Consider the following 18565-nt stretch of genomic DNA (forward strand, 5'->3'; position numbering starts at 1 on the left):
TTCCCTGCAGCAGCATGACAGAATATGTAAAGATAGTGCTCTGTGAACAATATACTAACACATAACAAACAAACAATGATAGTGCAAAAAGACAAAGCCAGTGCCCCTCAAGCCTATCTAGTTCCTAGCTTACTTGGATGTTATCGTGCTTTATAACTTGATGGCTGGAGGGAAGAAGCTGATCCTGATCCTGGATGTTACAGTTTCCAGGCTCTTATATCTTCCCGATGGCAGGAGTGACATAAGAGTGTGGCCAGGGTGGTGTAGGTCTCTGATGATGCCGGCTGCTTTTTGAGGCAGCGACTCCTGTAAACCGTGTAAAGTATTTGCAACACGATGACTTGTTTCTGTTGAACCAGTCTATTTGGAGGTTGCGTCGTGATGATTTTTGTTTATTTAATAAACAGATAAATTGTCGGCAGATCGAGTGAAAGTGGTGATGGAACACATCTGGAAGCTGCAGGAGTTCTGCAACAGCATGGTCAAACTAACTCTGGATGGATACGAGTACGCCTACCTGAAAGCAATCGTACTCTTTAGTCCAGGTGAGGAACGCTGAAATGTGTACAGGCAAGATGTATAGGGTGGCGCAGCGGTAGAGTTGCTGCCTTACAGCACCAGAGACTCGGGTTCCATCCTGACCACGGCTGCTGGGATATCAGGACTTTCATATGAAGAAAGACTGGATAGACTCGGCGTGTACTCGCTAGAATTTAGAAGATTGAGGGAGGATCTTATAGAAACTTACAAAATTCTTAAGGGGTTTGACAGGCTAGATGCAGGAAGATTGTTCCCGATGTTGGGGAAGTCCAGGACAAGGGGTCACAGTTTAAGGATAAGGGGGAATTCCTTTAGGACCGAGATGAGGAAAACATTTTTCACACAGAGAGTGGTGAATCTCTGGAATTCTCTGCCACAGAAGGTAGTTGAGGCCAGTTCATTGGCTATATTTAAGAGGGAGTTAGATGTGGCACTTGTGGCGAAAGGGATCAGGGGGTATGGAGAGAAGGCAGGTACAGGATACTGAGTTGAATGATCAGCCATGATCATATTGAATATGATAGTGCAAAAAGACAAAGCCAGTGCCCCCAAGCCTATCTAGTTCAGAGCTTACTTGGATGTTATCATGCTTATTAAGGGCCGAATGGCATACTCCTGCACCTATTTTCTATGTTTTAATGCTGTGGAATTTGTGCGTTCTCCCCGTGACCTGCGTGGGGTTTCTCCGGGTGTTCCGGTTTCCTCCCACACTCCAAAGATGTACATATTTGTAGGCTCATTAGCTTTGGTAAAAATGGAAATTGTCTCTGGTGTGCAGGGATCGCTGGTCGGCGGGGACTCGATGGGCTGAAGGGCTTGTTTCCGTGCTGTATCTCTAAAATAAACGAAACAACATGAGCAAACAAAGAGTGTGACTTTCTCAAACCTGTTTGAACTTTACCACACTTCTCATGGCTTATTTTAAGCTGTGTGTGTGGGGAAAATATTTGTTTAGTCTCATCCCCGTGATATCTGACTATACGCCTTCAAGTTGCCCTGATTTAAATATTTGTCCACCAAAGCACCATCTGTGTGGACTTCAGGAAATCCTGTGGAAGAAGGAATCACTGATAGTCATTCCTTGGAGCGCAGGAAGTTGCGTGGTGATCTTATAGAGGTGGACACATTCATGAGATTGGGTAGACACACAGAGTCTGTTGGCCAGAGTAGTTGAATCGAGAACCAGAGGACACAGGTTTAAGGTGAGGGATGGGAAGATTTAATAGGAACGTTAGGGGTAACATTTTTCACACAAAGGAGCTAGTCGAGGCAGGGACTATCCCAAAGTTTATGAAACATTTAGACAGGTTTGGAGGGATGCGGGCCAAACGCGGGTAGGTGGGACTAGTATGGATGAGACGCATTGGTCTGTGTAGGCAAGGTGGACTTAAGGGCCTGTTTTCACACTGTGTGATTATGAAATCTATGAGTAACTTCACTTTTACTCAAACATCAGGTCCAAGATGTAATGGTTGTGAATAGTTGTGGTTGCTTGATTGTTATTGCAACCACAAAAAAGAGATGATTATAATATTCCTCTAGAATATAAATTCTGTGCAACAATCTAAGCATCTTTCATTTGACTTTCTTAGACCACCCAGGCCTAATTAATGCTGCACAAATTGATAAGTTTCAAGAGAAGGCATATATGGAACTCCAGGATTATGAAGCAAAAGCCTACCCAGATGATTCTTACAGGTATGAGGACATTTGTTTTTACAGCTTAATTGAAGCATGATTTGGATGTGCTAGAGGCATGTCAAACGTATTTCTCGGATTGCCTGATATGCCACTTAATGTTGGTCACATTCTGCAGAATTATTTGGGTACACTGGAAAGTGGTGCTACATTTGGTATATCTTTTAGGGGGAGCATAAAACGAACGAAACTGGCGTTGCAGGTCGATAGGGTGGTAACAAAAACTTTTGGTCTGCTGTTCTTCATCAGTCTCTCTTCATCAGTCAGGGAACGGAGTATAAAAGTTGGCGCATTATGTTACAGTTGTACAAGAATTGGTGAAGCCACATTTGGAGTATTGTGTAGGATGGAACTGCAGGTGCTGGTTTACACCGAAGAGAGACACAAAATGCTGGAGTAACTCATCCCCGTAAGGGGGGGGGGGGGGGGGGGGGGGGGGGGGGGGGGTAGGAAAAGGCCAGAACAAATCAGGGCCTGCAAAACATGACCAAGGAAGGGCGGAGCCCACAATGGCCCATTGTTGGCTGGGGACGATGTGATAACGAAGGGATACAGGGATGTGAACAGTGGAACTAGTAGGACGACTACACAGGGTGTTCATTCTTGATCACCCTGCTATAGGAAAGATGCCATTAAACTAAAAAGCATGCATAAAAGATTTACAGGGGTGTGGCCAGGATTCATGGTCTTGGCTTATAGGGAGACGTTGGGCAAGCAAGGACTTTATTCCTTGGTGCATGAGGGGAACAGATCGGGTGAACGCCCTGAGACTAATTCTCAGGGCAGGGTAATTAAGAACCAGAGGACGTAGGTTTAAGGTGAGAGGGGGAAGATTTAACAAGGTACGTGAGGGGCAACTTTTTCACATGGAAGGTGGTAGTTATATGGAACAAGCTGCCAGAAGTAGTAGTTGAGGCAGGTGCAACAACAGCATCTAAACGTCTTTTGGACAGGAACATTTCTGTCCTTGGCCACATCCATTGCCAGAGTGAAGACACAGAAACTGGAGGAACAGCACCTCCTAGTCTTGAGGAGCTTACAATCCATCATTATGAACAATGAACTCCCAAATTTCAAGAAATACTTCTTCCCATTCTCTTTCCCATGCCCACTCCCGTTTCCCACACACACATTTTCCCACCACTTTTCTCCCCTCCCCTTGTCCCCTTCTGCCCATATGTCCTCTCTCTGGCTTCACATTTCACTCTTCTTTCCTTATCTGACACCATTTTGTCTCCTTTTCACCTCTAGCCCTTGTCACTCACTCCACCCAATATGGCAATCAACCCCCTCTCCCCCACCTATATTTGCCTATCATTTGGCAGGCTTCGCCCTGCCCCCACCTCTCTTTTCCAGCTTTCTCCCCCCCCCTACTACAATCAGTCTGAAATAGGTTGGGACCCAAAACGTCGCCTATGTATTTCCACCATAGATGCTAGCTGTTCTGCTGAATTACTCCAGGATTTTGTTTTGTTTTGTTTTGCACAATGTGTAGTCCAACAATTATTTTGTGGCTCTTCTGGAAAATGTGTGGCATAACCAGATTGCACCAGCTCCAATTAGTTTTTCCATTTCTCAACAACCTTAAGGGATCACTCTGCCCATCAGCCAAATAGTTGTGACAGTCTGAAGAAGGGTCCCGACCCGAAACATCAGCGATCCTTGTTCTCCAGAGATATTTCCTGATCCGCTGAGATACGCCATCATGATATTACATCGTGTGTTTGTTTTTCTCTGTTTACCTCGGAGTGACAAGTGACACAGCAAGGCTAAATATTTGATGAGCTGCCTCTGAAAGAGCCAACAGCTAAGGCACAGCGGTAGAGTTGCTGTCAGTGCCAGAGAACCGGGTTTGATCCTGGCTTCGGTTTCCTCCCACACTCCAAAGACGTGCAGGTTTGTAGGTTAATTAGCATGGTAAAAATGTTTTTAAAATTTGTCCCTAGTGTGTACGATAGTGCAGGAATGGCTGGTGGATCGCTGGTCAGCGTGGACTCGGTGGGCCAAAGGGCCTGTTTCTGCGCTGTATCTCCAAACTAAACTAATCTAAACTCCATAACTAATGTGCCCAATTTCAGTAGAGCTTCAGGCTGGATTGCACACTTCACTTGCCATCCTATTTTTGCTGAGTTTCGCATGCAGTTCTTCAAAATCTCCCTTGAAAGTGTTAATTCTCTTTGATGGCCATTGAGCCTGTGATCGCATATTACATGACAGCATCATTGTCGAGCTATGTGGTCACGATTAGCAAAATCTGACCGTTGCTTTTTTGAGACAACTTTGTCCTTTGGAAAATGCATTTTTACATAATGCTGCAGGGAGGCTGAACAAATTGTTTTTGTTGGAACAGCTCCTTGGTTTCTGAGGAGGCTGAGGGGGGGTCATTAACGAAGTATGGAGATACAAGTGTGTCCAGCTCATAAAACAAGGAGCGTACATTTAATGGTAGAAATATTAGAGGGAAAATGCGATGTCTCTTTTAAACCCAGAGGGCTGAGACCAAGGGGGTCCAGAACTTGCTGCATTGAGATAATGGTTGGATGGATGCAGAAACTCTCACCATGTTTACAAACTACAATCTTCCCAACCAGCCTTGGATTAAACTAGTTAATATTTACCCTCCCTCACTCGATTATAGTGGACAATCGGCAAAAACAAATGCCCCAACCCCCATGGTCCGTTAGAAACATAGAGACATAGAAAATAGGTGCAGGAGGAAGCCATTCGGCCCTTCGAGCCAGCACCGCCATTCATTGTGATCATGGCTGATCGTCCCCAATCAATAACCCGTACCTGCCTTCTCCCCATATCCCTTGATTCCACTAGCCCCCAGAGCTCTATCTGACTCTCTCTTAAATCCATCCAGTAATTTGGCCTCCACTGCCCTCTGTGGCTGGGAATTCAAAGCGTTATAGCAAAGGTCTACTGTACTAAAAAGGTGAATAGAGTTGTAGGCTGGAAGATAGGATCAGGCTGCATTGACCGGTATTGGCATAATCTACAGTCAATGATAGTTTGTGCTCTACCTTCTGCTCGTCCCCGAGCTGTTTTACCCCCCACCCCCCACTCCCCCCCCCACTTCCTCTGTTAGAGCTACATTTAGTTCTGCCGTTACCGATCAACTGGACTCTAACAACGTGCGTTGGTTTTCCACACACACTTTATTTTCTTGTGCTCAAGGAGAGCAGCACAGTCCCAGTTACCATACTACTCTGAAATTCCACTCACAACACTCAGCTTTTACACAGATCTGTGACCCTTGAAATGGTGCGCACTTTCTAATTTCATATCATCGATCACAATACATTCTCGAAAACATTAACACAAATACAAATAAACACTAATACAAATAAAACTGCATGCTATTCAATCCTTTATTTGTATTCAATTTTTAGTAAGAATGACGATCAAAAACCCTGTGCTCTAGGCTATAGCTAGCTGTAAGTCATTGGGTGACTATCAAGAACCTCGTGCTGTTCATCACAGGATCTTCAAAGGTCCTTGTACTGCGCAGCTATCTTAACTTGTCATACTGAAGCTTCCACGGTTCCTCAGACAACGCAAGAGTGGCCACCAAATTTTGTTTGTCCTGGTTTAATTCATTAATATCTGCGTGTCTTTTATAACGCTGTTAAAATCCAACCTATCTGGGCCACAGTACTTTTATGTTTGGCCCATCAGTGAAGAGAGAGGGACAACATAGCTGTAACTAATTTATAAACAAAAGGGAAACATTCAGCAAAACATTTAAAGTAAGGTAAAGCAGCAAGTCGCAGGCTCTTCTACCCATTGGGGATTCCACTTGAACGACAGCTGGTCTGGAGTGCTCATTCCAGTGTTCCTGGCATGGACTATGCCTTCGGACAAGACCAAAGGCTTATAACAAGACTTCCCCTTCATACACCAACACTACACCAAGATAACCAACTTCACATGACAATCGATTTTGCTATATTAGCAGTTTTAAAAGCAAAAGTGGTCAAAGAAAACAAAATTCATGCAGTTGTACGTGATCCTCCGCATGTTCCAGATTAACCTGCTCATTGCATTCTCTTTACACCTTCATTTGACAATGCTGCCTTAGGGTAACAGTGTGGATTGCTGTAGTGTGGCACTGAATTACACCGCCTGGACGTTTTTTTGTCTTTGGTTGCTGGTGTTTGTCATTATCTCAAGTAGGCTCTGCCCATTTGTGATACTGACCCAACATCTCATTTCAGTTCTAGGGACCATGTTTCATACTGAATATTTTAACTGAACTATAATATCAACAACTAGAGAGCTACTATCTATCTCACTGGAGACCATCAGACTATCTTTAATCAGACTCTACTGGACTTCATCCTGCACTAAGCTTTATTCCCTTTATCCTGTATCTGTACACTGGGGATGGGTTGATTGTAATCATTGTGTTGTCTTTTCGCTGACTGGTTAGCACACATCAAAAGCTTTTCACTTGGTACACAATAAACAAAACTCAACTAAATGCTGTGTCCCACCAACTCTCAATTCTTTACTTCGATACATTTGGTTTGAATTATTCAATATATATAATGGCAATATTGGTTTAGATTAACAAGATAAATCAACAGCAACATTCAGGCATTTATATTTGAAGTCCAGACAAAATTGCCAGTGAAAAAGAATCAATTTTAAATTGTTCCTTCTGGCAAAACAACCATATGCAACGTGTAACCGAATCTTCTGTATCAGTACAATAACCACAGCATATGCATTTATTTAATGCACTCATGCATTTAGGTCCAGCTGTTGTTACTAGAGACAAATTTCAAAGCTGATTTTCCAAATAAGTGCTTTGAGAAGCAGGTGGTGGAACGCTTTAAATCCAGTCTACCAAACAGCCTTGATCCACTGCAGTTCACAACAGGTCCACAGCTGATGCCATCCACCTGGCCCAACACACATCCCTGGAACACCTGGATAAGAGGGTCTCCTACGTCAGACTTCTATTCATAGATTACAGCTCTGCTTTTAATACCATTATTCCATCCAAACTCGTTCACCAAACTCATGGAACTCAGTGTCAGCACTCCCCTCTGCAACTGGATCCTCGACATCCTGACCAACAGACCACAATCATTGAGGGTAGGGGAGAAATCATCCTCTACCATAATCCTCAACTCTGGTGCTCTGATGCTCGCAAGGATATGTTATCCTCCTTCTTTACTCCTTGTACACCTATGACATTGGAACCAAGTACAAATCCAATTCAATTTACAAATCCGCGGACGACACCACCATTGTGGGCTGGATATCAAATATTGATGAGATTAGATTGAGAACCTCATGCCCTGGTGTCGAGACAACAACCTTTCTCTCAGTGTCAGCAAGACAAAGGAGATGATGTTAATAATAGTCTTCAGGAAACGAAGAACTCATACCCTGGTATACATTGACAGTGCCAAAGTGGAGATGGTTGAGAACTTCAAGATCCTAGGAGTAAATATCACCATCATCTTGTCCTGGACTAGCCACGTCGAAGAGATGGCCAAGAATGCACACCAACCCTCCTGCTTCCTTCCACGGATGAGCAAGTTCGGCATGTCCCCATCAACTCTCATTAACGTCGACCGTACCTCGGTACACGTGACAATAAACAAAACTAAACATAAACCTCATCTTAAAGTCTGAATTAATAAATTGAGAGAAGTGTAGTGAAACCAGTAAAATGGGATTGTAATTTTCTATTTCATTTGGATAGCAAAGAACAGCGTAGTTCAAGACCTCTCTGTGGTAGATCCAGCAATGAAGTTCCAATTTATTTTTAATTTAATTTATTTTTAATAGTCTGATAAACCTGATTCTGATTTTCTAGAAACAAGGACCAAGGTCCTGTTAGACATTTTGATTATTTTCTGTACTTATCCATGATGTTGTTTTGAGTCATGCACAGATTACAAAGGGCCCTTGAACCATATTGCCTTCAGGTTTTTTCATTTAGTTAGAAGTCTACCCTTGCCTTTAACTCGATGACTGCACATTTGTTTGCTTTGAAATACATTGTCCATTCATTCCCATTTGCTTAATCTGCCAATATCATTTTGTGATTTTATACTTCCAAGAAATACACTGCTCATAATGCCAACTGTTTTTGTGGCATTTGGAAACTTGGATATCTGGCTTTCTATCTTCTCTTCATCTATGTAATTAAAAGTCTCATCTTGACCACTTCCTGTCTGCGCTGTATATTGATTTTAGAAAAATCACTATCCTGTAACGCTGTGATTTTTGGCCATTTTACTCACAGTCCTCCTCTGCTGAGCCAGCCCCGAGGATTTTTCCCATCGATGAAAAATATAAAAGTTAGGAGTGTTTTAAAAAAAAACCTTGCGGTCAGCTGATTGGCCCTCCCGCCTGTCAATCACCGGGATGAAGGTAACGCTCCTTCCGGGGGGGGGGGGGGGGGGGGGGGGGGGGCAGGACTATAAAACCCCGGATGCCTGGACGTGAGTCAGTTGCTCTGCAAGATCGCGAGGGAGAGGCTACGTGTGTGTGAGTGAGTGTATGTGTGTGTGTGGGTGTATATGAGTCTGTCTGCGTGGGTGTATGTGTGTGTGAGTGTGTGTGTGAGTGAGTGAGAGTGTGTGTGCGTGTGTGAAGTGGAGGGTGTATGAGTGCGTGTGTGAAGTGGAGGGCGTATGAGTGTGTGAGTGTGTATATTGGAATTGGTGGAGAGGTTGAATATTGCATTGGGGGACCAGCCCTCCCGTGTGAAGCTGGGACCCAACGGGTCCCACTTAGTCTAGTTTTCATTTACAAGTGCAGTGAATTGTTAATGTTCCAATACCGATGTTTATACTAAGCTTCAAATTATGTTCTGCCAATTTGATTATCTGCCTCTTTCCTGCTGGTTGTCTATTTCCTAACTGCTCAATAGTTTTTCCTCAATTTCATACATTTTAACTGTCCCTGGTAGTCTTTTATGATGGACTTCTTCAAACGCCTTTTGGGTGTCTATTTAAATAAGATCAATCGATCAATGACCTGACATCTGTTCAATTTTTCTGGTGGGTATATGTGTGAGGGGTTATCAGAAGGAAAAGAGCTGGTCTAAGAAATTTGGACCCTTAAAACCAGATGAAGATACTTCTTCAGTTGCAAAAATTAAGGCCAAAATGGGTTCAGAATTATGACGTAAAAAACCTGATTAATTATTTAATAGGATAAGGTACCAGATCTGACAAATAAATGAATATCTGGAAATTACTAAAGCTAACATTAAGCGAGTAATTTGCTAGCGTTGTTAAAGATCGACAAAACACCAGGACTTTGTGATTGTATAAGGGCGGCACAGTGGCGCTGCGGTAGAGTTGCTGCCTCACAGCGCCAGAGACCCAGGTTCGATCCTGATTCCGGGTGCTTGTCTGTACGAAGTTTGTACATTCTCCCTGTGGCCACATGGGTTTTAGAAACATAGAACCATAGAAAATAGTTGCAGGAGTAGGCCATTCGGCCCTTCGAGCCTGCACCGCCATTCAATATGATCATGGCTGATCATCCAACTCAGTATCCTGTACCTGCCTTCTCTCCATACCCCCTGATCCCTTTAGCCACAAGGGCCACATCTAACTCCCTTTTAAATATAGCCAATGAACTGGCCTCAACTACCTTCTGTGGCAGAGAATTCCAGAGATTCACCACTCTCTGTGTGAAAAATGTTTTTCTCATCTCGGTCCTAAAAGATTTCCCCCTTATCCTTAAACTATGACCCTTTGTTCTGGACTTCCCCAACATCGGGAACAATCTTCCTGCATCTAGCCTGTCTAACCCCTTAAGAATTTTGTACGTTTCTATAAGACCCCCCCCCTCAATCTTCTAAATTCTAGCGAGTACAAGCCGAGTCTATCCAGTCTTTCTTCATATGAAACTCCTGACATCCCAGGAATCAGTCTGGTGAACCTTCTCTGTACTCCCTCTATGGCAAGAATGTCTTTCCTCAGATTAGGAGACCAAAACTACGCAATACTCCAGGTGTGGTCTCACCAAGACCCTGTACAACTGCAGTAGAACCTACCTGCTCCTATACTCAAATCAAATTTTCTCTGAGAACTTTGGTTTCCTCCCACAGTACAAAGACGTACAGGTTTTGAGGTAAAATTGGCTTGGTATATATGTAAAAATAATTCGTAGTGTAGGATAGTGTTAGTGTGCTAGTCGGCACGGACTCGGTGGGCTGAAGGGCCTGTTTACGTGCTGTATCTCTAAACTAAACTAGAGGGAAAAGGTATTGGAATTTGTCGATGGTTTAGCCATAAATTTTCCAATTATCTTCATTCCCCTTACGCACAAAAATTACAAACAAAACTGCTGGGGAAATGATGCAGTCTAAAAATAGACGGGCAAACACTTTGAGAAGTTATAGCTGATTAGAGAAAGCTAATATGGTTTTGTTAAAGATTGTTCATGCTGAACAAACCAAATTAAATGCGAGAATTAATGGACTATATGTAGCCAAATTACACGTGAAATCTTCTTAAATGCCTTCAGGAACTACATGCAAGTCCGTGAAATCAAAGGCAAATTATTAGCCGGGGTGAGAAACAGTTGAATACTAATGTAGGGTGGGATAATGGATGCAAACCGAAATAGAAAGGAGAGGATCTGTGTTGGGCACTTCTACATCATTATATTTATGAGATAAATACTACTATAGAGAACCCATGTTTCAAAGTTTGCTGCTGATCTATGAGTGATGGCATAGAGGGGAGAGTGGTCAGTAGATTCAAATTAGACGGGTGGTCAAACTCTGATGAATGGATGTCTGTGTCATTAATGGCAATATGGGCCACTAAAGAATAGATCCAAGTATTTTTGTGACATGAGGAAAAGCTAGGAAGACTGGTGATTCTTTTGTTTAAATATAGTCCGTTGCCACATATACTTTTTAAAAAGGAATAGTTAATCTTTGTAACCAGAGAGACACATACAATAGGGAGAAACTTGCTTCAGTTCAAGATTACTACTTGGGTTTGGTTTATAACCATATAACCATATAACAATTACAGCACGGAAACAGGCCATCTCGGCCCTACAAGTCCATGCCGAACAAATTTTTTTCCCCTTAGTCCCACCTGCCTGCACTCGTACCATAACCCTCCATTCCCTTCTCATCCATATGCCTATCCAATTTATTTTTAAATGATACCAATGAACCTGCCTCCACCACTTCCACTGGGAGCTCATTCCACACTGCCACCACTCTCTGCGTAAAGAAGTTCCCCCTCATATTACCCCTAAACTTCTGTCCCTTAATTCTGAAGTCATGTCCTCTTGTTTGAATCTTCCCTATTCTCAAAGGGAAAAGCTTGTCCACATCAACTCTGTCTATCCCTCTCATCATTTTAAAGACCTCTATCAGGTCCCCCCTTAACCTTCTGCGCTCCAGAGAATAAAGACCTAACTTATTCAACCTATCTCTGTAACTTAGTTGTTGAAACCCAGGCAACATTCTAGTAAATCTCCTCTGTACTCTCTCTATTTTGTTGACATCCTTCCTATAATTGGGCGACCAAAATTGTACACCATACTCCAGATTTGGTCTCACCAATGCCTTGTACAATTTTAACATTACATCCCAGCTTCTATACTCAATGCTCTGATTTATAAAGGCTAGCATACCAAAAGCTTTCTTTACCACCCTATCTATATGAGATTCCACCTTCAAGGAACTATGCACGGTTATACCCAGATCCCTCTGTTCAACTGTATTCTTCAATTCCCTACCATTTACCATGTACGTCCTATTTTGATTTGTCCTGCCAAGGTGTAGCACCTCACATTTATCAGCATTAAACTCCATCTGCCATCTTTCAGCCCATTTTTCCAAATGGCCTAAATCACTCTGTAGACTTTGGAAATCCTCTTCATTATCCACAACACCCCCTATCTTGGTATCATCTGCATACTTACTAATCCAATTTACCACACCTTCATCCAGATCATTGATGTACATGACAAACAACAAAGGACCCAACACAGATCCCTGAGGCACCCCACTAGTCACCTGCCTCCAACCCGATAAACAGCCATCCACCATTACCCTCTGGCTTCTCCCATTCAGCCACTGTTGAATCCATCTTGCTATTCCTGCATTTATACCCAACAGTTGAACCTTCTTAACCAACTTGGGTCTACTCGGGTCAAGTGGCAGGTAGATAAGGTGGTCAAAAAGGCCTTTGGTACATTGGCCTTCATCAGTCAGAATATTGAGTATAGAAGTTGGGAGGTTATGTGGCAGTGGTATAAAATGTTTGTGAGACTGCCTTTGGAGTATTGTGTTCCGTTCTGGGCACCATGTTGTAGGAAAGATGTTGTCAAGCTAGAAAGGGTACAGAGAAGATTTACAAGGATGCTGCCAGGACTAGAGGGTGTGAGCTATTGGGAGAGGTTGAGTGGGCTGGGACACTATTCCCTGGAGCGCAGGAGGATGAGGAGTGATCTTATAGAGGTGTGTAAAATCATGAGTGGAATAGATCAGGTAGATGCACTCGGACTCTCTTGCCCAGAGTAGGTGAATCAAGGACCAGAGGACATAGATTTAAGGTGAAGGTGACAGGGAAAAGATTTAATAGGAATCCAAGCGTTAACTTTTACACACAAAGGGTAGTGGGTGTGCGTGTAAATGTATGTTTTTAGTGTTCTTTAGCTTGTTTTTAAGTGAGGGCGGGGGTTGGGGGAAACTTTTTCTAATCTCTTACCTCGACGGAGATGCGATTTATTTCCGTATCGTATCTCTGTCCGCACAATCGAGGAGTTGTCGGCCTTTGCTGGAGACCGACTTCAAGAGCTCCACCGCGGGAGCTGCGGGACTTTAACATCTAGGAGCTCACAATCCCTTTGCCAGCGATCGACCTCTGAGCTCTACCATGGGTGCCTGCGGACGTTAACATCGTGGAGCTCGCGGTCTCAAGTCAGAGACCGACTTCGGGAACCAAACCGCAGGAGCTTTGATCGCCCTGACACGGGAGCTTCGATCGCTCCAACGGATGGTTCGACTGACCCGACTGCGGGAGAAAAATGAAGGAAGAAGATTAGACTTTATTGCTTTCCATCACAGTGAGGAATGTGGGGAATCCGCTGTGGTGGATGTTTATGTTAACTTTTATGTTGTGTGTCTTGTTGCTTTTTTTTCGTATGGCTGTATGGTAATTCACATATCGCTGTACCTTAATTGGTACATGTGACAATAAGACCTTTGAAACCTTTGAACACGCTGCTAGAGGAGGTAGTTGAGGCTGGGACTATTCCAATGTTTAAGTAACAGTCAAACAGGTACATGGATACGACTGGTTTGGAGGGATATGGACCATACGCAGGCAGGTGGGACTGGTGTAGCTAGGGCATGTTGAGTCCAAGATTATGCAGAGAGATTGCTAAAGTTAGACCTGCGTTTCCTGAAATATAGAGATTTCAAGAGTCAAGAGTCAATTTAATTGTCATTTGGACCCCTGGAGGTCCAAACGAAATGCCGTTTCTGCAGCCATACATTACACACAAATAGACCCCAGACACAACATAATTACATTTTACATAAACGTCCATCACATAGCTGTGATGGAAGGCCAAAAAAAACATCTCTCCACTGCACTCTCCCCCCCCCCCCCCCGATGACAGTCAAAGTCAAAGCCCCCGGCTGGCGATGGCGATTGTCCCGCGGCCATTAAAGCCACGCCGGGTGGTACGAGGTCGCACACCGGGTCTTGGTGTTGGAGCCCCCGGTGTGCGCTCGCAAAGTCCCGCGGCCATTCCAGCCGCGCGGGGCAGTGGTGTTAGGCCCCGCTCCAGGAGCTCTTCAACCCCGCAACACGGGTTTAAGATATACTTTGATCTTTTAAGATTTTGAAATGACCTGATGGTGTTGTATATCATTCTCCATTCTTTAGAGAATCTGGAAAAAAGAAAATCATTTAAAAGAAATTGAGAATCTCTTACATTCACTAATTGAGAAAAGCTTTTAACGCAGCATGGTGACACAGTGGTAGAGTTGCTGCCTCACAGCACCGGAAACCGGGTTCGATCCTGACTACGGGTTCTGTCTGTATGGAATTTTCTTCCTGCGACTGCGTGGGTTTTCTCTGGGAGCCCTGGTTTCCTTCCACATTCCAAAGACGTACAGGTTTGTAGGTGAATTGGCTTTGGTAAAGATTGTAAATTGTCCCGAGTGTGTAGGATAGTGCTAGTGTGTGGGGATCGCTGGTCGGCAAGGACTCGGTGGGACGAAGGGCCTGTTTACGCACTGTATCTCTAAGCTAAAACTAAACTCTTGATGAAACATCAATAATTTTAAATCTGAGAACCTTTCTAGGCAAGGCTGTTATAAAATATGACAGATGGTGATATAAATTGGCTCTGGTCTCATTAGATCACATGCAAGCCGAAGGGGTGAATATCTACTGATATCGACTGCTGTTCCGACAAGCTTCCTACTGCTCACAGTGTGAAGTGGGTGTGAAGGTCAGTCCCTGAAAGTGGTCGCAGTGTGTCTCAGAATCAGTCGTGACAAAGTACATCCTACAGCTTGCGACGGAAACCATCATCCCAAGAATGACTGAGGCCCTACTAAATTATTAATTTTACTCAAAATTTTACTCTGCTCCACAGCTGATGAGCAGATGGCTCACACAATGAAGTGCGAGTTAAGAAAAACGACACTATTCATATTTTTATTTTTTGCACGTTGCTCTAACAACTTTCTCGTATGCTGGTGATTTAGCAACTATCTTGTTCCTCTTAGTTCAAAATGTAGCTATAAAAACAATATTAAATGAAATTAGTCATAACTGACGATCAAAAACGCTTAAATATTGTACCAGGATGTTGTACCAATAATTGTTTTGGTTATATAGACACAAAATGCTGGAGTCACTCAGCAGGTCAGGCAGCATCTCTGGAGAAAAGGAATAGGTTGCGACCCTTCTTCAGACTGAGAGGTGGGGGGGGTTATGGTTAAATGGTTTTGTAACTTTGAAATTGCAGCTCACCACAGTGTTTCTTTTGAGAGATAAGAAGAAAAAATAAAGTAGATTCTTCAGTTTTAGGAAAGGCAAAAGAGATTGAGGTGTAGAGTTGCATCTCCTTGTCGAGAGCTTTGGTGAAACAAAATGTTAACTTTCCGTTCCTTCTGCCATTCTGTTGGACTATTCTACATGTGCAGTATTTTCTGTATTTCTTCTGGTCAAGGCTGATCAAACTATAACATAAGGTGGACATTGACCTAATTATACATGTCCTGTTACTACTTACCTACTTACTGCCTATTATGCCTCCTGGCATGTAGGGCAGCAACAAAGGTCCTCCACTCAGTAGCGTTGATTCCTTCAGTTGCTGTTTCCGTAACATATTTGTTTTACGAGACAGGGTGGTTAGCCCTGTGCTCAACTTCCAACGTGGAGGACCAGTGGATCGCTCTTCGTCTCGCCTCTACCCTTCGACCTGTCCAGCATGGGAGACCCTAACAGGAGACGAATCTCCCACTGACATAGCTCTAGGGGTCACTGAGACACACAAGCTCCCCGACCACAACAAGGTTGCAATCCAACGGGGAGATGTCCTGTTAATTCCATATGATTATGCTCAGGGAAGTGGACACAGTGTGTGGTCCCACATTCGAGTACAGTTCTGAGCAAGGCTTCAACGTCAGATGTGCTGCACTATCTATCCAACTGCAATGGGAGTCATTAAATCAAAGCCTGTCTGGGCATTCAGATGTGTATAGGAAGGAGATTGAGAACCTTTTAACTTGGTGCCAAGACAACAACCACTCCCTCAATGTCAGCAAGACCAAGGAGATTGTGATTGACTTCAGGAAGCAAAGCGGTGCATTGATGGTGCCCATGTAGAGATGGTCGAAAGCTACAAGTTCTGTGGAATAAATATCACCGCAAACTGTTCTGGAGCAGCCACATTGAAACAATGGCCAAGAGAGCTCACCAACACATCCACTTCCTTAGCAGGCTTAAAAAGTTCGACAGCCCTCACCAACTTGTACAAATGTGCTGTAGAAAGCATTTAATCGGTGTGCATCATAGACTGGGTTCGGAACAGCTCCATCCAAGATGGCAAGAAATTGCAGAGAGATGTGGATGCAGCCCAGACCATCACGCAAACTAACCTAATTTCTGTTGATTCCATCTACACCTTGCAAGACCAACAGCATAATCAAGGACCAGTCTCATCCCGATCACTCCATCTTCTCCCCTCTCCCATCAATTAAGAACAGTCTTCTCATTAGCTAGAGTGTAATCCTGACCCATCTACCTCATTAGAGATCTTTGAACATTATCTTTGGACATTATCTTGCACTAAACATTATCTTTGGACATTATCTTGCACTAAACATTACTTCCTTTATCTATACACTGTGGACGACTTGATTGTAATCATGTACAGGCTTTTTTGACTGGTTGGCTCGCAACAAAAGCCTTTCATTGTACCGTGGTACCGAAAACTAAACTTAAAATCAGAAAAACTCAAATAAACAACGCTGTGAGGTGACGTGATAATTGATGATGACAGAGGAGGTAGTTGAGGCAGGGATTATTGCAACGTTTAAGGAACAATTAGACAGGTACATGGATAGGACAGGTTTGGAGGGATGCCAAATGCAGGCAGGTGGGACGTTGATCGGTGTGGGCAAGATGGGCCGAAAGGCCTGCTTCCACACTATGTCTCTAAGACCAGATAACTGAGTTCCTGCTGTTTGGGAGACCACATTCTCCTCAGTTAACACATTCCCTTGGGATCAAGGATGACTCACTTCCACTCCAGTCTTGGGTGATAGATGAGGTCCATTTGGGAAGCATAGGTTTTTCTACCATCTCTGCTGTGTACCCTATTGTAACATCATTTGCCTCCTTCCAACAGTTGACCACATATCTGGGTGTATGGCGACTTTTACACACCTGCCAAAATCTTGCTGTACCAAGTGAACCCTTTCATTTCAAACGGTTAACTTTAAAATCAATATGGCAATGTGTAGAAATGAAGAATGCAGCTATATTTTTACCAAACCAGCCAGAGCAAGGTTTGTCACTTGGTGTGATGTGTGTTTGAATTCCTTGAAACGTCAAACTGATGCGTTTGAAATTTAATTTAGCGGCATGGTGGCGCAGCGGGTAGAGCTGCTGCCTCACAGCATCAGAGTCCCGGCCGGGTTCGATCCTGACCTCAGGTGCTGTCTGTGTGGACTTTGCACGTTCTCCATGTGACCGCGTGGGTTTCCTTCTGGTGCTCCTGATTCCTTCCCCCATCCCAAAGATGTGCGAGTCTGTAGGTGAATCGCCCCTGGTGTGTAGGGAGCGGATGGGAAAGTGGCATAACATGGAACTAGTGCGACGGGCGATCGATGATCAGCCATGGTTCGTGTCCATGCTGTATCTCTAAACTAAACTAAAAATGATCCTTTATTTTTCCAGGTTATCAAGACTGCTGCTTAGATTGCCTGCGCTACGACTCATGAGTTCTGCCATCACAGAAGAACTGTTCTTTGCCGGACTAATAGGAAATGTGCAGATTGACAGTATAATACCTTACATATTGCGAATGGAAACGGCAGAGTACAACAGTCAAATCACAGGGTCTGCAGTGTGATTTAACACCTATGAACAATCAAAGCAACCTGCTTGCAAGCTTCCTCGCCTTCTCTTCAACAAAGAGGGACAATTGCAGGTTGTTTGTGTACAAAACAAAATCACGGGGTAGTCTTTAAAAAAGAATGAAAGAAAACCGTTCATGGGGAATAGACTGTGAATATTTTTCATTGAAGAATTGTGCTTGATAGCAGTTGTAATAAAAAAAAAGTGACCATGAAAGAGCCCTTCTTTTTTTTTTAAATTGTTAGTTTCTGCAGTTTGCAGAATGCGTGTACAGCTTGGGTTGAAAACGCCATGATCATATATTTGTTTACCCCGATTTTTCTTTTTTTTTTAAATTTTTATAGGACTGTATTTGACTAAACAGTCACTTGAGAACAATGGGCTTGTTTAATGTCTCGGTAGCATATTGATAAGGCACCAATGTTGCATGTCTGAGACTGTTCCAGTATATAGCATAACATTTAGACGTAGAATCAGACACCTTCTTGGGCAAGTATTGGGCAACTCTGTGAATAGCTGGCAAATTGTCTTTTATCAAATGATCAATTGTGTCATTGTATCTGGTAGCTTAATTTTATTGATATCACACCTGTATCCTTTTTAACGAATAAGAACACAAGCAAAACCAGGAGAGAAGACAAATTATATTTTGCTGCGTAACCATTCAAACTAATGTTAGATTTAGTCGTCTGGTCCAATATAGAGTTAACTGA

The 18565-nt window shown here is 43.4% G+C and overlaps 1 protein-coding gene across 7 annotated transcripts in view; it reads left to right on the top strand.

Annotated features, from left to right (window-relative positions):
• Positions 1 to 18068, top strand: part of LOC129707644 (nuclear receptor subfamily 2 group C member 1-A-like) — a 65730-nt gene extending 47662 nt beyond the window's left edge. For 5 of the 7 annotated variants that reach the window (XM_055652782.1, XM_055652785.1, XM_055652781.1 and 2 more), the window contains 3 exons: positions 408 to 545; positions 2133 to 2238; positions 17673 to 18068. In XM_055652782.1, the coding sequence (XP_055508757.1) occupies positions 408 to 545; positions 2133 to 2238; positions 17673 to 17847 (419 nt within the window). In that variant the 3' untranslated portion in view covers positions 17848 to 18068. The remainder of the gene's footprint in view (positions 1 to 407; positions 546 to 2132; positions 2239 to 17672) is intronic. The other 2 variants (XM_055652783.1, XM_055652786.1) reach the window with 1 other exon arrangement.
• Positions 18069 to 18565: the final 497 nt, after the last annotated feature.

This window comes from Leucoraja erinacea, chromosome 22 (assembly GCF_028641065.1).
Source record: "Leucoraja erinacea ecotype New England chromosome 22, Leri_hhj_1, whole genome shotgun sequence".
Lineage (NCBI taxonomy): Eukaryota > Metazoa > Chordata > Chondrichthyes > Rajiformes > Rajidae > Leucoraja > Leucoraja erinaceus.